A 16,792-nucleotide genomic window follows, 5' to 3' on the forward strand; every position below is an offset into this window, starting at 1 on the left:
TGAGTTCCTGAACTGAGAGAAGTGAGTGTGATTCATCAAAGAAACCAAACAGTGCCAGAATCAGATGCGTCCGATTTCGTGAGCAGCAATCTTGTGAATTGAGTGCTTCTTCCTCCCTTCAATTTTATAAAAATAATAATGCATTTGATACAGTGCCTTATCATGTTGTCGAGACGTTTTAAAGTGATATACTGGAAAATGTTTTTTGACTGTATTTTTTGGGTGAAATGCAGCAGCCAGTTCGTGCACAGTAAGCTTAGCTTAGCTTAGCTGAATAGTGCTCAGCAATGTTCAGCTTAGACCATGTGATTCCAAGTCCCCGATTTGGGACTTGAATCCACAACCTTCTGACTCCGAGGCGATAGTGTTACCAACTGAGCCAAGCTGATTTTCCGAATTTCACTCCCTCATCTCCTTTTTACTTTTTCGGAGGTAGGGTTCCATGGGGGAACTTGTACAAATAGCCTTGATGGCAGCCATGGAGTTATCAGAGCTGATCCCAAACCTGGTCTTACCTCACGTCCACTCAGCATTGCCGACTTGCTCCTTTTCTGTATAATCAGGAGCAAAGAACAGAGTCGGGTCCTCTTCTGAACAGATAGACAATGTTTTCCTACATAATACACAGCCCGGTTTAAAGTAAATCCATTGAAGCACTTTGAGATGGCCTCTCGACATGAAAGCTGTATCAAATGCAAGGATTATTATTATTATTTTTGTCTGATTTTCACCTCTCAATCAGAGGGCAACTCCATCAATGCAGTGCTTTCTCCAGGCCTGCACTGGAGTGTCAGCCTGGATTGTGCACTCAAATGTCTGCTTGCAATCTGACAATTGACTCTGCCCTTTTGTTGTCTTTGCTGGGTGTATTCCTGGTGATGCTGTGTTATCCTCGTGGCTGGAGAATTGGCTGGGATACCCTTCTTTTCTTCAGGATTTTCTTGCCACCCGCCCACCCAGTGATTCGCTGTTAATGACCATGTTTCTTGTGAAAGCACTAGCCTCGTATTTACATTTCTCACACTCATTCCCCATGGTGTTTTTGTTCTTTGAGGAACAATGTGAGCCTTGTAGTGTCTTTGTTCCCAGTCATCTACCACGTTCTTCTCCCTCCCCACCACTCCCCCCCCCCCCCACCAACCTCCTCCTCACTCTGTTAGGCATGTGGTGCTAACATCTAGACACATTACTCTGCCTCAGACTGGTTCTTTCCCATGCAGAGGGAGTTCCCTGCTTTCTTCAGTCTCTTCCAATCTGCAACCTTTTAAAACCCAAGCTTGACAGTCAGCTAACCACTCCTCCTTTCATCATGTTACTCTATCACAGTCTTTTCAACTTCCGCAATATGTTCTGTATTATGGGTTTTGACCCTTCATGAAAGCAAAACTCTCTGCCCAGAATTTGCTGTGTTGATACCGTTAATACAGTAAATACCCACCACGGTGCTCAGTCTTTGGGTGTGTACAACTACAACTTGAATTGATTTAGCGCCCTTCACATGGGTAATATCTCGGAGTGCTTGAACATCCCGATGGTGGCAATTATCAATTGGTGTGAAAATATTTTTGATCACCTGCCTTGTCTTGATCAAGTGCCCTCAGCTGCTCCTCTCTCAGTTACTACAAATCTCAGCTGCACCCGATTTCACTCCTTCTGAGCTTATGCTGCGTTGTGCACTGATAACATAGGTACAAATGTTCAAGCTCAGACTAACCCGGGCTAACAATAAAACACCAGGAAATTGCTCTACAGTCTCCAAAAAATAGGAGAATTAAATTTATTATCATAGATTTATGTAGACTGTTGAGCACGGAAATAGGCTATTTGGCCCAACCAGTCAATGACAGGGTTTGGCTCTCGTGAGACAATTTTCTAATTAAAATACAAGCTTTAAATTTCTAAATCTTAAATGGTTTTAAATTAACTGTTTGTGTGTGTTTGTATATATATATATATATGTGTGTACAAACACAGATCTTAAAAGCCTTAAGTAAAGGAATTCAAGAAAATAGTAAAAATGAAAAGTTTTATCGGCAATCTGTTTTCCGACAATACCTCACTTCACAAGCTGCCAAAATCCTTGTCCACGCCTTCGTCACCTCTCAGCTGACTACTCAATTTAATTGCTGGTCTCCCCTCCTCCACTTTTCACAAAACTCAACTCATACAAAACTCCGCTGCCTGCATTTTCACCCACACTAAACTCCGCACCCCAATTACCCCAGTGCTTACCCAACCCCACTGGCTCCCTGTCACAGAGATCACTTCACGATTCTCACTCTAGTGTTTAAATCCCTCCACACCTGGGAACCCCCATATCTCTCCATTCTCCTCACAGCAGTACCCGCTGCCTCCACTCTACTGACTCTGGCCTCCTCCTTGTCCCTTGAATCCTCTGCTCCACAGTCAGTGACCGTGCCTTCAGCTTCTACACCCCGAAGCTATGGAGGTCCCTCCCTCAATCCTTTTGCCTCGACCTTCTTTCCCCATTTTCAGGGTGTGCCTGAAGACCTTCCTCTTCGACCACACCTACGGTCACCTTCCCCTCCCTCTGGCTCGGCATTGGGTCCACCAATGCTAAGTGCTCTGGGATGTCGCCCGTCATGGAGGGCGCTATATAAATGCAAGTTGTTTTTGGTGTTGCTTAGTGAAATGGTACTTACAATACAAGATCTATCGTTCAAGATCTGTGTCAAGACCTACCTCTTTGATCTCCCTCCATCGTCCAGACCTATGCTGATACTGATGCTGGTACTGATTTCCTAAGCGAAACAGTTTGCCGATAAGCATTTTTACTAGTATTTTGTTTTATTTTACTTGCAACAAACTTTCTAACTTCTAACAAGGATATATCATAGCCCAAATCTCGGCCATTCCATGCAGACTTGGGTACCTGCCGCTGGCTGTTTTCTGATGTCTGCGTACATTAATTGTATGGCTTTGGCACATGGACCAGGTTTCTTGATACATTTTGAGCAAAGTCTCTTTGCTTCACACTGAGCTTCATCCATTAACAGCAAAGCTGTGTTGCTTTCATTCACCATTGCTTCTTCTGTTGATTTGTTCATGTTGGTCTGGCTCGTACTGTACGCAATTTTGAGCAGTCAGTAGAGAAGCTGTGTTCACAGACTGCCTGCCTGGACTGCCCACCCAACCATTCTTAATAATAATAATACTTGCACTTGATATAGCATCTTATCATGCCGTTGATATGTCTCAAAGTGATTCACATAAGAAACAGTATTGTAAAGTGTATTTTGTAAGGTGACTGTGTATTTTGGGGCAAAACAGAATGAGGTTTTCTGCACCGAAAACAAGACTATGCTCACTGTTGGCATGTCCAGATAAAGGTTACAGTGAAATAACACCAAGCATCTGAGATTTGCTGTTGGTCTTATTTTAAAGATATTGATCCTGTAGCCTGTGTCTGACTCTCACTCTATTGCCCTGTGGGTCCCCATCCAGTGTGTTGTGTCAATGCCCGGTGTCTTGCCCAGTGTGGTATCTCACTGCCCGGTGTGTTGCCCAGTGTGGTATCTCACTGCCCAGTGTGTTGCCCAGTGTGTTGTCTCACTGCCCAGTGTGTTGTCTCACTGCCCAGTGTGTTGTGTCACTGCCCAGTGTGGTGTCTCACTGCCCAGTGTGTTGCCCAGTGTGTTGTCTCACTGCCAAGTGTGTTGCCCAGTGTGTTGTCTCACTGCCCAGTGTGTTGTCTCACTGCCCAGTGTGTTGTCTCACTGCCCAGTGTGTTGTGTCACTGCCCAGTGTGTTGCTCAGTGTGCTGTCTCACTGCCCAGTGTGTTACCAGTGTGGTGTCTCACTACTCGGTGCGTTGCCAGTGTGGTGTCTCACTGCCCGGTGTGTTGCCAGTGTGGTGTCTCACTGCCCAGTGTGTTGCCCAGTGTAGTGTCTCACTGGCCGGTGTGTTGCCAGTGTGGTGTCTCACTGCCCGGTGTGCTGCCGGTGTGGTGTCTCATTGCCCAGTGTGTTGCCCAGTGTAGTGTCTCACTGCCCAGTGTGTTGCCCAGTGTGTTGTGTCACTGCCCGGTGTGTTGCCCAGTGTGGTATCTCACTGCTCAGTGTGTTGCCCACTGTTGTATCTCACTGCCCAGTGTGTTGTGTCACTGCCCAGTGTGTTGCCCAGTGTGTTGTGTCACTGCCCGGTGTGTTGCCCAGTGTGGTATCTCACTGCCCAGTGTGTTGCCCAGTGTGTTGTCTCACTGCCCAGTGTGTTGTCTCACTGCCCAGTGTGGTGTCTCACTGCCAAGTGTGTTGCCCAGTGTGTTGTCTCACTGCCCAGTGTGTTACCAGTGTGGTGTCTCACTACCCAGTGTGTTGCCAGTGTGGTGTCTCACTGCCCGGTGTGTTGCCAGTGTGGTGTCTCACTGCCCAGTGTGTTGTCTCACTGCCCAGTGTGGTGTCTCACTGCCAAGTGTGTTGCCCAGTGTGTTGTCTCACTGCCCAGTGTGTTGCTCAGTGTGTTGTCTCACTGCCCGGTGTGTTGCCAGTGTGGTGTCTCACTGCCCGGTATGTTGCCAGTGTAGTGTCTCACTGCCCAGTGTGTTGCCCAGTGTAGTGTCTCACTGCCCAGTGTGTTGCCCAGTGTAGTGTCTCACTGCCCAGTGTGTTGTGTCACTGCCCAGTGTGTTGCCCAGTGTGGTATCTCACTGCCCAGTGTGTTGCCCAGTGTAGTGTCTCACTGCCCAGTGTGTTGCCGGTGTGTTGGTGCTGTGGTAGTCGGGCTGTGGGCTGTGGCTGTGCTGTGGGGCTGAGCTGCTGTGGCTGTGCTGTGGGGCTGAGCCGCTGAGCTGCTGTGGCTGTGCTGTGGGGCTGAGCCGCTGTGGCTGTGGGGCTGAGCCGCTGTGGCTGTGCTGTGCTGTGGGGCTGAGCCGCTGTGGCTGTGCTGAGCCGCTGTGGCTGTGGGGCTGAGCCGCTGTGGCTGTGGGGCTGAGCCGCTGTGGCTGTGGCTGTGGGGCTGAGCCGCTGTGGCTGTGCTGTGGGGCTGAACCGCTGTGGCTGTGCTGTGGGGCTGAGCCGCTGTGGCTGTGGGGCTGAGCCGCTGTGGCTGTGCTGTGGGGCTGAGCCGCTGTGGCTGTGCTGTGGGGCTGAGCCGCTGTGGCTGTGCTGTGGGGCTGAGCCGCTGTGGCTGTGCTGTGGCTGTGGGGCTGAGCTGCTGTGGCTGTGCTGTGCTGTGGGGCTGAGCCGCTGTGGCTGTGCTGTGCTGTGGGGCTGAGCCGCTGTGGCTGTGCTGTGGCTGTGGGGCTGAGCCGCTGTGGCTGTGGGGCTGAGCCGCTGTGGCTGTGCTGTGGCTGTGGGGCTGAGCCGCTGTGGCTGTGCTGTGGGGCTGAGCCGCTGTGGGGCTGAGCCGCTGTGGCTGTGGGGCTGAGCCGCTGTGGCTGTGCTGTGCTGTGGGGCTGAGCCGCTGTGGCTGTGCTGTGCTGTGGGGCTGAGCCGCTGTGGCTGTGCTGTGCTGTGGGCTGAGCCGCTGTGGCTGTGCTGTGCTGTGGGGCTGAGCCGCTGTGCTGTGGCTGTGGGGCTGAGTCGCTGTGGCTGTGCTGTGCTGTGGGGCAGAGGTGGGGCTGAGCCGCTGTGGCTGTGGGGCTGAGCCGCTGTGGCTGTGCTGTGCTGTGGGGCTGAGCCGCTGTGGCTGTGGGGCTGAGCCGCTGTGGCTGTGCTGTGGGGCTGAGCCGCTGTGGGCTGAGCCGCTGTGGCTGTGGGGCTGAGCCGCTGTGGCTGTGCTGTGCTGTGGGGCTGAGCCGCTGTGGCTGTGCTGTGCTGTGGGGCTGAGCCGCTGTGGCTGTGCTGTGCTGTGGGGCTGAGCCGCTGTGGCTGTGCTGTGCTGTGGGGCTGAGCCGCTGTGCTGTGGCTGTGGGGCTGAGTCGCTGTGGCTGTGCTGTGCTGTGGGGCTGAGGTGGGGCTGAGCCGCTGTGGCTGTGGGGCTGAGCCGCTGTGGCTGTGCTGTGCTGTGGGGCTGAGCCGCTGTGGCTGTGGGGCTGAGCCGCTGTGGCTGTGGGGCTGAGCCGCTGTGGCTGTGGGGCTGAGCCGCTGTGGCTGTGCTGTGCTGTGGGGCTGAGCCGCTGTGGCTGTGCTGTGCTGTGGGGCTGAGCCGCTGTGGCTGTGCTGTGCTGTGGGGCTGAGCCGCTGTGGCTGTGCTGTGGGGCTGAGCCGCTGTGGCTGTGCTGTGGGGCTGAGCCGCTGTGCTGTGCTGTGGGGCTGAGCCGCTGTGGCTGTGCTGTGCTGTGGGGCTGAGCCGCTGTGGCTGTGCTGTGGCTGTGGGGCTGAGCCGCTGTGCTGTGCTGTGGGGCTGAGCCGCTGTGGCTGTGCTGTGCTGTGGGGCTGAGCCGCTGTGGCTGTGCTGTGGCTGTGGGGCTGAGCCGCTGTGGCTGTGCTGTGGGGCTGAGCCGCTGTGGCTGTGCTGTGGCTGTGGGGCTGAGCCGCTGTGGCTGTGCTGTGGGGCTGAGCCGCTGTGGGGCTGAGCCGCTGTGGCTGTGGGGCTGAGCCGCTGTGGCTGTGCTGTGGCTGTGGGGCTGAGCCGCTGTGGCTGTGCTGTGCTGTGGGGCTGAGCTGCTGTGGCTGTGCTGTGGGGCTGAGCCGCTGTGGCTGTGCTGTGCTGTGGGGCTGAGCCGCTGTGCTGTGCTGTGGGGCTGAGCTGCTGTGGCTGTGCTGTGCTGTGGGGCTGAGCCGCTGTGGCTGTGCTGTGCTGTGGGGCTGAGCCGCTGTGGCTGTGCTGTGGGGCTGAGCCGCTGTGGCTGTGCTGTGGGGCTGAGCCGCTGTGGCTGTGCTGTGGGGCTGAGCCGCTGTGGCTGTGCTGTGGGGCTGAGCCGCTGTGGCTGTGCTGTGGGGCTGAGCCGCTGTGGCTGTGCTGTGGGGCTGAGCCGCTGTGCTGTGGGGCTGAGCCGCTGTGGCTGTGCTGTGCTGTGGGGCTGAGCCGCTGTGGCTGTGCTGTGGGGCTGAGCCGCTGTGGCTGTGCTGTGGGGCTGAGCCGCTGTGGCTGTGCTGTGCTGTGGGGCTGAGGTGGGGCTGAGCCGCTGTGGCTCCGCCCGGGGACGTGTCTGTGGGTGTGGGTGGGTGTGGGTGTGGGTTGGGCTGTGCGGAGCCGCCGCTGTGCTCTCACTGTCAGTGCAGTTCTCGGGATGCGGGAGCCGCGAGGACATGACATTGGGAGCGGAGGGAAGCGCTGTGCGGCACTGCCTGTGTCACGGGCTCTGTGTGGCGCTGTGCGCCGCCGCCTACTGGAACGGACTGCCCGGGGACCTGGTCCACGACGACGTGTGGGCGATCGTCAACAACCCGGACGTGCGGACCCACAGCCCCACCACCGGAGCCTTCAGCAACGACTTCTGGGGCAAGAAGCTCACTGACAGCAGCAGCCACAAGTCCTACCGTCCCCTCTGCATCCTCAGCTTCAAGTGAGGGCTGTCTGTACACTGCTGTGTGTGTGTGTACACTGCTGTGTGTGTGTGTGTGTACACTGCTGTGTGTGTGTGTGTGTGTACACTGCTGTGTGTGTGTGTACACTGCTGTGTGTGTGTACTCTGCTGTGTGTGTGTGTAAGCTGGTGTGTATTTGTGTGTGTAAACTGGTGTGTGTATGTGTGTTTGTGTGTAAACTGGTGTGTGTATGTGTGTGTAAGCTTGTGTGTCTGAGCTTGTGTGTGTGTCTGTAAACTGGTGTGTGTGTGTGTGTCTGTAAGCTTGTGTATGTGTGTGTATGTGTCTGTAAGCTTGTGTGTGTGTGTCTGTAAGCTTGTGTGTGTGTCTGTAAGCTTGTGTGTGTGTGTGTGTCTGTAAGCTTGTGTGTGTGTGTGTTTGTGTGTGTTGGTGTAAGCTTGTTTGTGTGTGTGTTGGTGTAAGCTTGTGTGTATGTGTGTGTGTCTGTAAGCTTTTGTGTGTGTGTGTGTTTCTGTAAGCTTGTGTGTGTATTTTTGTAAGCTTGCGTGTATTTGTGTAAGCTTGTATGTGTGTCTGTAAGCTTGTGTGTTTCTGTAAGCTTCTGTGTGTGTGTGTTTGTGTGTGTTGGTGTAAGCTTGTTTGTGTGTGTGTTGGTGTAAGCTTGTGTGTGTTTCTGCAAGCTTGTGTGTGTGTGTTTCTGCAAGCTTGTGTGTGTGTGTTTCTGCAAGCTTGTGTGTGTGTGTTTCTGCAAGCTTGTGTGTGTGTGTTTCTGCAAGCTTTGTGTGTGTGTTTCTGCAAGCTTGTGTGTGTGTGTTTCTGCAAGCTTGTGTGTGTGTTTGTGTGTGTGTTGGTGTAAGCATGTGTGTGTTTCTGCAAGCTTGTGTGTGTGTGTTTCTGTAAACGTGTTTCTGGAAGCTTGTATGTGTGTGTTTCTGGAAGCTGCATGTGTTAGTGTGTTTCTGTATGCTTGTGTGCGTTTCTATAAGCTTGTCCATGTATATTTCTGTCACCTTGTGTGTGTGTGTGTTTCTGTAAGTGTACTTGCGAGTTCATAATAACAAAACTTGCATTGATATAGTGTCCCTCACACAAGTTAGCGTTTCAGAGCGTGTGGGGAGGGAGCAAGAGAGCGTTGGATTTGTGGTATTGTTTGTCACAGTCTCAAACGTGGAGATGAGGTAGGTTAGCCAGAGGGACTCTCAAGATGTGCGGTGCTTGAGCTGTGCTAAAGTACATTTTTGTTCGTGTGAAAAAAAATGTTTATTTTCTAAGCTGTTGCAAAAAAAATGGACACAAGCGAGGTTCCATGTGTTTCTAACATTGAAATGGAAATAGCGTCACATTTTCCCTCGGAGGAATGTGTCTGAACTGTGGACAAAGGCTTTTTTTCCCCCTTCTGCTTTGACCATACCTTCGGTCACCCTCCCAAACCTAGACCCCTCTTGATTCCAACCCCCAGCTCGGGTGCAAACCCTTGACTGTCCAGCGCCTTGGGATAAAAGTGTTATACAAATGCACTTTGTTGTTGTTAATTTCTGTCTGCTTTGTGATTCTCCTGTTACTGTTTTAAAGACGTGTTAGGTCTTTCACAGAATCATAGAACCATAGAATTATACCACACAGAAGGCGGCCATTCGGCCCATCGTGTCTGTGTCGGCTCTTTGAAAAGAGCTATCCAATTCAATCCCAATCCCCCATTCTCTCCCCAAAGCCCCGCAAACTTGTCATTTGTCCTCCCCAAATAATTATCTACTTCTCTCTTAAAAGTTGTTATCGAATCGGCTTCCGCCGCCTTTTCAGGCAATGCATTCCAGATCCGAACAACTTGCTGTGTGAAAAAATGTCTCCTCACCTCTCCTCTGTTTCTTTTAACAACTATTTTAAATCGGTGTCCTCGGGTTATCGACCCACCGGCCAGTGGAAATAGTTTCTCCTTGTTCACCCTATCGAATCCCCTCAGAATTTTGAAAACTTCTATTAAGTCTCCTCTTAACCTTCTCTGCCCCAAGGAGAATAATCCCAGCGTCTCTAGCCTCTCCTCATAACTGAAGTCCCTCATTCCTGGTAAATCTCCTTTGCACCCTCTCCAATGCCTTGTCATCCTTCCTAAAGTGTGAGGCCCAGAACTGAACACAGTACTCCAGCTGAGGCCTAACCAGTGCTTTTGTCTGGTTATACTGGTTTATTTTTCACTCTGAATCTAAATTTACCTTCAAATTTAAATGGATTGGTTGTTTGCCTCATTATTGCTTGTGGGATGTTGCTGGTGCATAATCACTACTGCGTTTGGGACTAGACAAGATTCAGCAATGACGAGACAAACCTGGGCTCTTCAGTCTTGAGAGAAGACGACTCAGAGGGGTCTCATAGAGGTGTATAAAATTTTAAATGGGTTAAAAAAAGCAAATCCAGATCAATACTTCAGGATGGATTGTGACAGTAGAATAAGAGGACATGGATTTAGAGTTGTAAAGGGCGGTTTCAGGACAGATACCAGGAAGATTTCTTTACACAGAATAAACAATAATAATAAACAATTGTAACAATTGTAATTGCCAGGAAGGATGGCCTCAACCAGTATCCTGGGATTTGATGCTGTGATGTGGGTGCTGGTTCGGGTGATCTGGATGGAAGAGATGAGATGGTCCTTCTTCATCCAGACCGATCTTGTGATTTCCTATCAGTTATACTTTGTTAATATGAAAAAGCACTGTAACTTGAAAAATACAAGTTATTGTTGTTATCTTGGTGTTTAATAGAAATTCTGTGCATTTCTCGGCTTTGTGAATTGAAGCAATGGAATGCCTTCATCTTAAAGAACTTGTGTTATCAGTTTGTTACCGTTTGGTTTGGATCTCCCGCAGGTTAAATGTATGAGGAGCTAAAATGACCTGCTTCTTGCTGGAGAAAACAAATGTGGTGGTATTGTACTGTAGGTTCTGAGTCAAATACAATATCCGCAAATCCCATTGCAGGTTGAATTTTTTGCCTGTCCTGAGTTAACTGATCTCAGTCCAAGAAAAGAAATAGTTGAGAGTCAGGGATAGAAAAATTCCTGAAGTCCTGTCTAGTTGAATGTGAGGACCACCAAGAGTGTGAGAGAGCGAGAGAGAGCAAGGGAAAATAAAAAGCAACATCAGAAGAAAAATGTGCGCACCATCTGCCCAAAGTGATCTTGTTTATTGTTTAATCTATCTATCCATGTATTATGTATGATACCTACCAGTGCTTTTGTGATAGTATTTCCGGATTGGTTCAGGTAATTGAAATAAACTATTGAAGCTTTGTGTTCTCGGTCTGCAATGGCATCAGAACTGGTTTTCTGTCTGCTTACAGAATATGAATTTTCTATTGACGAAGCTAACTGTGGTTTACGTACTCTAATGAATGAATGCACCGCTTTCCTGTTCAGAATCGCAAGCTCAAAGAAGCTCTGACGATCTGCATTTTGAACGATTTGCAAAAGATCAGAGATTGAGACGTGTGCAGACAGTTTACTTAACTCTCCCTTAACAGCTCCTTCTCTACTGCACACAGGATTATAAAATCTCACATTGACCTTACGTACAGGAAAAGCAGCAATACAAATAGAACACTTGACGTAACCAGTCTGTAGATGAAGTCAGCACCTCTACTCAGAATCATCATCACTGCAAACCGAAATTACATGTTTTGTCTGCTTGTAGCCTCCATGTGCATGACCTTAATATCTCCAGCAACAATTTAAGATGCCCTGCCCTCTGTCCTGTACCTTGGTAAAGGTTTGCCTCTCACAAGGCAGTTGTGGCTTCCTTTTAAAAGGGTTAAGCTGAAGCCACAAATTCAAGGCCTGTTGGATTGTTCACTGTAAAATTGATGTTGGTGCCAGAGAGCCCATTTTGGTCTTGCATCTCATTACTGTGTTACTGGTGCACATCAGCTGTTGCATAATTCTTGAAAGGAGCTCATTGTGGTTTGCACTTTGAGATGTGATGAGGAGGTTTGCCAAGTACAAGCATTTTAGCACCTTGGGATGTCCTCCGGACATGAAAGGTACTCTATAAATGTAATGTTGTTGTTGTTGTATTTAATAGTGGGATGATAGGGGAATGATGTGTCTGACAATCCGCAGTGTCTGTGATTTAAAAAAAAACTGATTTGCAGTAATTTTTTTGCCAGTTTTGATTGCACCTGTTTCTCCTCCCTCCTGACCTCTCTAAAGGTACAGACTTGTGCTAATGTCCAGTCTTACGTGTGCAAGTTGCTTTTCCTTACCTTATGCAATTGGGCATCTCACCCACACAGTGATGCCCAAGTGCCCATTATTCTCAACCCAATTCACACACTGGTTGGTGCTGGTGTCTTTTGTCAGTTGGGTCCAGGTTTGCTGAGTCAATTAATCCTAACAAGAAAGAACTGATTTATGAACCTGGATGAAAAGAGTGTTTGATGCAGGGGTGGGTGTATTGCTGATTATCCTTACATTTGATCCAGGGCCTTTCTCGTTGGGAGGATGTCTCCAAGTCCATCACTGGATTTATTGGAAAGTGTAGTGACTGTATTTGTAGGCTCATGCGGCAGTCAATTTGCACCCAGCATTTTGTAGACTGAGGTAAGTATGTTACGCTGTCCTGCTGAAGTCAGGCATTGGGAGAAAAAGTGTGGTGGAGAGAAGAGCCCAGGATTCAATCTGGAGATGCAGGGATAGGTTAATATTCTGGAGGCTATGCTCAATTGCTCTTGGAGATCGGGCAGCATCAATGCCAAACTTTTCACCCAGAAAATCGAGGGATTGAACCCTGTTCCTGTGTTCCTTGCATTGTTATGTTTCTTGCGTTCTGTATACCTTATCAGAATCTTTTGAGCTAAAGCTCGAGGTGGGGCTGTTGAGATGTGGCAGAAACCACCTGTACCTGTGACTTCCATCCTTGTCTGTGAGGCTGGGGTCTCGCTGAATGGAAGCACCCATGAATAGAGAAAAACTGCTGTGAGAGGGTGGATGTCACTCTGTGTCAATCTCTGGCACCTCCTGACTGCATTCTGGGATCAGCATCGGTAGAGTGTGGGAGTGACTGTCTGCAGGTCCTGTTCGTGGGTGGGGGTGGGGGGGACATGGGGGAGGAATCGGGACAGGACGAGGTCATTTGATGCATTGAGCCTGCACTGCTCCCTGGGGATTGAATTCCACACTCCCACCACCCGCTGTGTGAAAAAATGTTTCCTTATTTCACTTTTAAACGGTTTAGCCTCAAGTTTAAGACTGTGGCCTCGAGTCCTCAATTCTCTCACCAGAGGAAACACTTGTTCACTGTTCACTGTCAGATCACTTTTATAATCTTTACCCACCTCAATCAGATCATCCCTTAACTTCCTGATCTTGAGGGAATATGATCCTTTTTCCATCCTTTCATCATCAGAATGGTACGAGGGTTTGGAATAGAACTGAAAATTGCAGGAAAGTGAGATGGGGAGGAAAAAAAGAAAGCCTGCCTTCTTCCGTGCAGTGTGAAAGGACGAAGCTTAATTCAAACAGACTGCTGCTCCTCACATCAAAGAGATTCCTTGTCCAGCACAAAACTGACAGTGAGAGGCTGATGGAAAGTGGTGCAGAATCCCAACCGTCCCAGTCACGTGGTGCAGCTGAAGCTAACCACTCCGGACAATGGGCTGGAGTTCATTCCCAGGAACCATTAACTTCCACAGCACACGTCTCTGTGGTTGTCAGATACAAAGTATTAAATGATAATGAACCTTATACTTGAATCATGCCTCCTCACATAATAATGCATCAAAGACTTTTACACAGAGGTGTTCTGTGTTGTGGCTGTTTGTGGGTGAATAGCTAATTTGCGCTTAGCAATGTCGCACAAATAGTCATGGAGCAAGTGACCGATTTTATCTGGGGAATTGTTGACCAGCACACTGGGAGGGAGAAACTCGCTTCTCTTTTTCAGTGGTATTGCAGGATTCTAACGGTCGACTTGAATATGTTTAATGCTCATCTGAATTCAATTAACATCACCTTTGATAATGCAGTGCTCCTGAGCATTGCACTGGAATGTCAGTACAGCATTGCACTGGCTGTGAGCAGATTTTGTGATTGCTTGCTTTGTCAAAGGCTGCTTTACAGCAGTGGTATGTAAAAGAGGTTATATTTTATCACAACGAAAGGTTTGAAACCTCTATGAAACCTTAATGCACTTCTTGTGTCTGATATTTCTGCTTTTTTGAATTACTCAGATCATCTACTTATCGTTTTCTTAATAATAATCCTTGCATTTTATATAGCGCCTTATCACATTGTTCAGGCATCTCAAAGTGCTTCGCAGAATATGTTTTAAAGTAGATTGACTGTGGGCAAAATGCAGCCTCCAATTGTGCACAGCAATGACCCACAAACAATTGTGGATTGAGTGACCAAATTATTATTATTCTTGGAAAGCGATCCAGCTATCGATTAACAACCGGGTTCCTACTTGATGCTCAGTAGATAGAGGCGCATTGAGTAAAGAAACTTGCATAGGGTATCGCCCTGCCCAGGAATCGAACCCGGGTCCTCTCGCTTGCGAGGCGAGTGCTCCCGTGCTAGTTGTTCTTGTCTTTCAGTGAGTTATCAGGGCCAGTTGTCTTCCAGTTGTGCTGAAGTTGGCAGGGTAACAAGGACATTATTTGAGGCGCAAACAATTCCAGCTTGACAATTTGTGGGCTTTTTCTGCTTGGGGAAAGGCACGAAGAAAGATATTTTTCAAAGACTGTGAAGGGAGAATCTGAAGACAAAAAAACTCTTGAAGTTTATTGAGAAAAATATATTTAAATGTAATGCCAGAATTTATCTTTATCTCCATGTTTCCAGCACATAACTATTTAATGCTGCAACTGTAGGCTCTCGTTTAAAGCTCAGATGCTGCCCAGGCAGATAATAGACATCGGATGTTTGACCGGATTTTAATTGGCTTTCCAAGAACTTTTGAGGTGTCGCCACTTCGCCCATCTGCACTTCATTTAAACAGCAGCATTTGCACAAATTGGAGCAGGCTGCTCGGTGGCTGTAATGTCTGAGACTGGTGTTGAGACCGACTTCAAATGCAGAGATCCCAGGTTTGAGACGTTATAATAACATTAATAATCCTTAGATTTGATATAGCCCCTTATCACGTCGTTGAGACGTCTCAAAGTTCTTCACACGATATATTGTAAAGTGTTTTTTTAAACTGTATTTTGTAGGTGATACGTGGTAGTCAGTCGCGCACATTGGTGTCCCACAAACCGCCGTGGAGTGAGTGACTGATTTATTTGGGGGATTGTTGACCAGGACACTGGGAGAAACTCCCTTTTTTCAAATACTGCCGTGAGATCTTGGAGTGTCATCTTAGACAATGCGGTTCCAAACCCCAAAGTGGGGCATGAACACACAAACTTCTGACACAGAAGCGCGAATGTTACCACTGGGCCAGGTGACACACACACACTGTGAGTGTGAGGGCTTTCTTTTCCACTGAAACAGGAAATCGAGAGGGGTATTGAACATTCTGAAGGAGCGCAATAAGGGAAATGGAGAAAAACAATTTCATTTAGTTGGGGAATTAGTGATAGGAGAGGATTGTTTTAGGATTGTGAGCAGAAAAATAAGGGGAGAGGTGAGAAGGAATCTCTTCCCTCAGAGGCTTGTCAGGGTTTGCAATTCATTCCTCATGTTGACTGCTAAGACTGGATCAGTTGAATAATTTCAAAAATAACTGGATAATCACCTGAAAGGCAAACATTTACAGAGTGTGTGCGCGGTGTATGTGAATGAAGCATCTTGTGTTCCAGTTAACTCGTGAATGGGTGAAGGGTGTCTTTTTGAATAGCAGTGATGCAAAGGGCATTCAGCAAGTAAGTATAATAATAATCCTTGCATTTTGATATAGAGCCTTATCACGTTGTTCAGAAGCCTCAAAGTGCTTCACGGAATACATTGGAAAGTGAATTGACTGTGTATTTTATGGGCCGATTGAGTATTAAGTGCATATTCATACCCTCTCGACGTGGAAGGCGCTATATTAATATAACTTTGCATTATATATGAGTGACATTTTTGCTGTTTGCTGAAGGAGCAACCCCTCCAACCCCTCGGGTTTCCATGCTGCGCACAGGAAATTGCTCTGGTCAAGGTCACTAACGACATCCTGACCATGTGCGACCAGGGGTCCCTCTGCCTCCTCATCCTCCTCGACCTCTCCTCTGCCTTTGACATCATGGAGTACTCAATCCTCCTCCACCACCTCTCTTCCCACCTCAACCTTCAAGGTTCTGTCCTTGACTGGTTCAGGTCCTACCTTTCACACCGCCTCCATTTTGTCGCAGCAAACGGCTTCTCCTCCAGCCTCCGCACCCTCTCGTGCGGTGTTCCTCAGGGCTCTGTCCTCCTCTTCACCCTCTACATGCTCTCCCTTGGTGACATCATCTGCAGGCATGGGGTAAATTTCCACATGTATGCGGATGACACCCAACTGTATCGCAGTTCATCCAAAACTTTGCAGCTCGTATACTGTGTACTCTCGCGAACCAGTCTCGTGACCCCATCACTCTCACCCTCGCCTGACTCCACTGGCTCCCCATCCCCCAGACATCCTCGTTTAAGATCCTTGTCCTCACTTTCAAGGCCATCCATGGCCTTGCCCACTCTTACCTCTCTGACCTGCTGACTCTCTACCAACCTGCCCGCTCCCTTCGTTCAGCGGGCTCTGGTCTGCTCCATGTCCCCAACCTGACCTCCCTACCATCGCTGGCCGGGTTTTCAGTCTCTCTGCCCGCACACTCTGGAACTCTATCCCACGGTCCCTTCGCCTCGCTTCCTCCTTTGCCTCCTTCAAGGCTGGTCTCAAGACCCTTCTCTTCGATTGTGCCTTCGGTCTCTCTCCCACCTCTCTCTGCCTTCCCTCACTCCTACACCACCCCTCCCCCATGTTCGGGCCCCGACATCTAACTGTTCAGCGCTTTGGGACGTCCTCCCAACGTGAAAGGCGCTCTATAAATGTAATTTTGTTGTTGTTGTTGTTGGAGGTTTTAATGTTGACATGATTGTGTCATTCCTTCAGCTCTCTTGGAGTGTTAGGAATTTTGTTTAGGGAGTGACTGTGTGCAGCTCTGCTCTGCCAAATCCATATGGGTGCAGGTGAGCAATGTGTCTCAGGGTGTCATGTCTGTATAGTATGGTGACATGTTGCCGGCAGTCCCTGGCATAGTTTAATAAGCGAGCCTCAAATCTGTGTCAGGCATGTCCAATGGCGATGGTCACGGGAGGGAGGCTTATGTCATTTTGGTGGTGTTGTTTTGTGAAATTAAAATGGGGTGTCTCACTTAGCTTGCCCTGAAGTGACCATCAGCTCATTCCAGAGAGAACCGTGAAAGGCTGCTCCTCCTATTTATTCCTAATCTCA

At 49.0% G+C, this 16,792-nt stretch overlaps 1 protein-coding gene across 2 annotated transcripts in view; it reads left to right on the forward strand.

Annotated features, from left to right (window-relative positions):
- The first annotated feature begins 7,076 nt into the window (after positions 1-7,076).
- tmtc1 (transmembrane O-mannosyltransferase targeting cadherins 1) overlaps positions 7,077-16,792 on the forward strand; it is a 52,858-nt gene continuing 43,142 nt past the window's right edge. For both annotated transcript variants that reach the window (XM_007898619.2, XM_007898618.2), the window contains exon 1: positions 7,077-7,409. In XM_007898619.2, coding sequence (XP_007896810.2) covers positions 7,153-7,409 — 257 coding nt within the window. In that variant the 5' untranslated portion in view covers positions 7,077-7,152. The remainder of the gene's footprint in view (positions 7,410-16,792) is intronic.

This window comes from Callorhinchus milii, unplaced genomic scaffold, assembly GCF_018977255.1.
Source record: "Callorhinchus milii isolate IMCB2004 unplaced genomic scaffold, IMCB_Cmil_1.0 Scaffold5, whole genome shotgun sequence".
Classification (NCBI taxonomy): Eukaryota; Metazoa; Chordata; class Chondrichthyes; order Chimaeriformes; family Callorhinchidae; genus Callorhinchus; species Callorhinchus milii.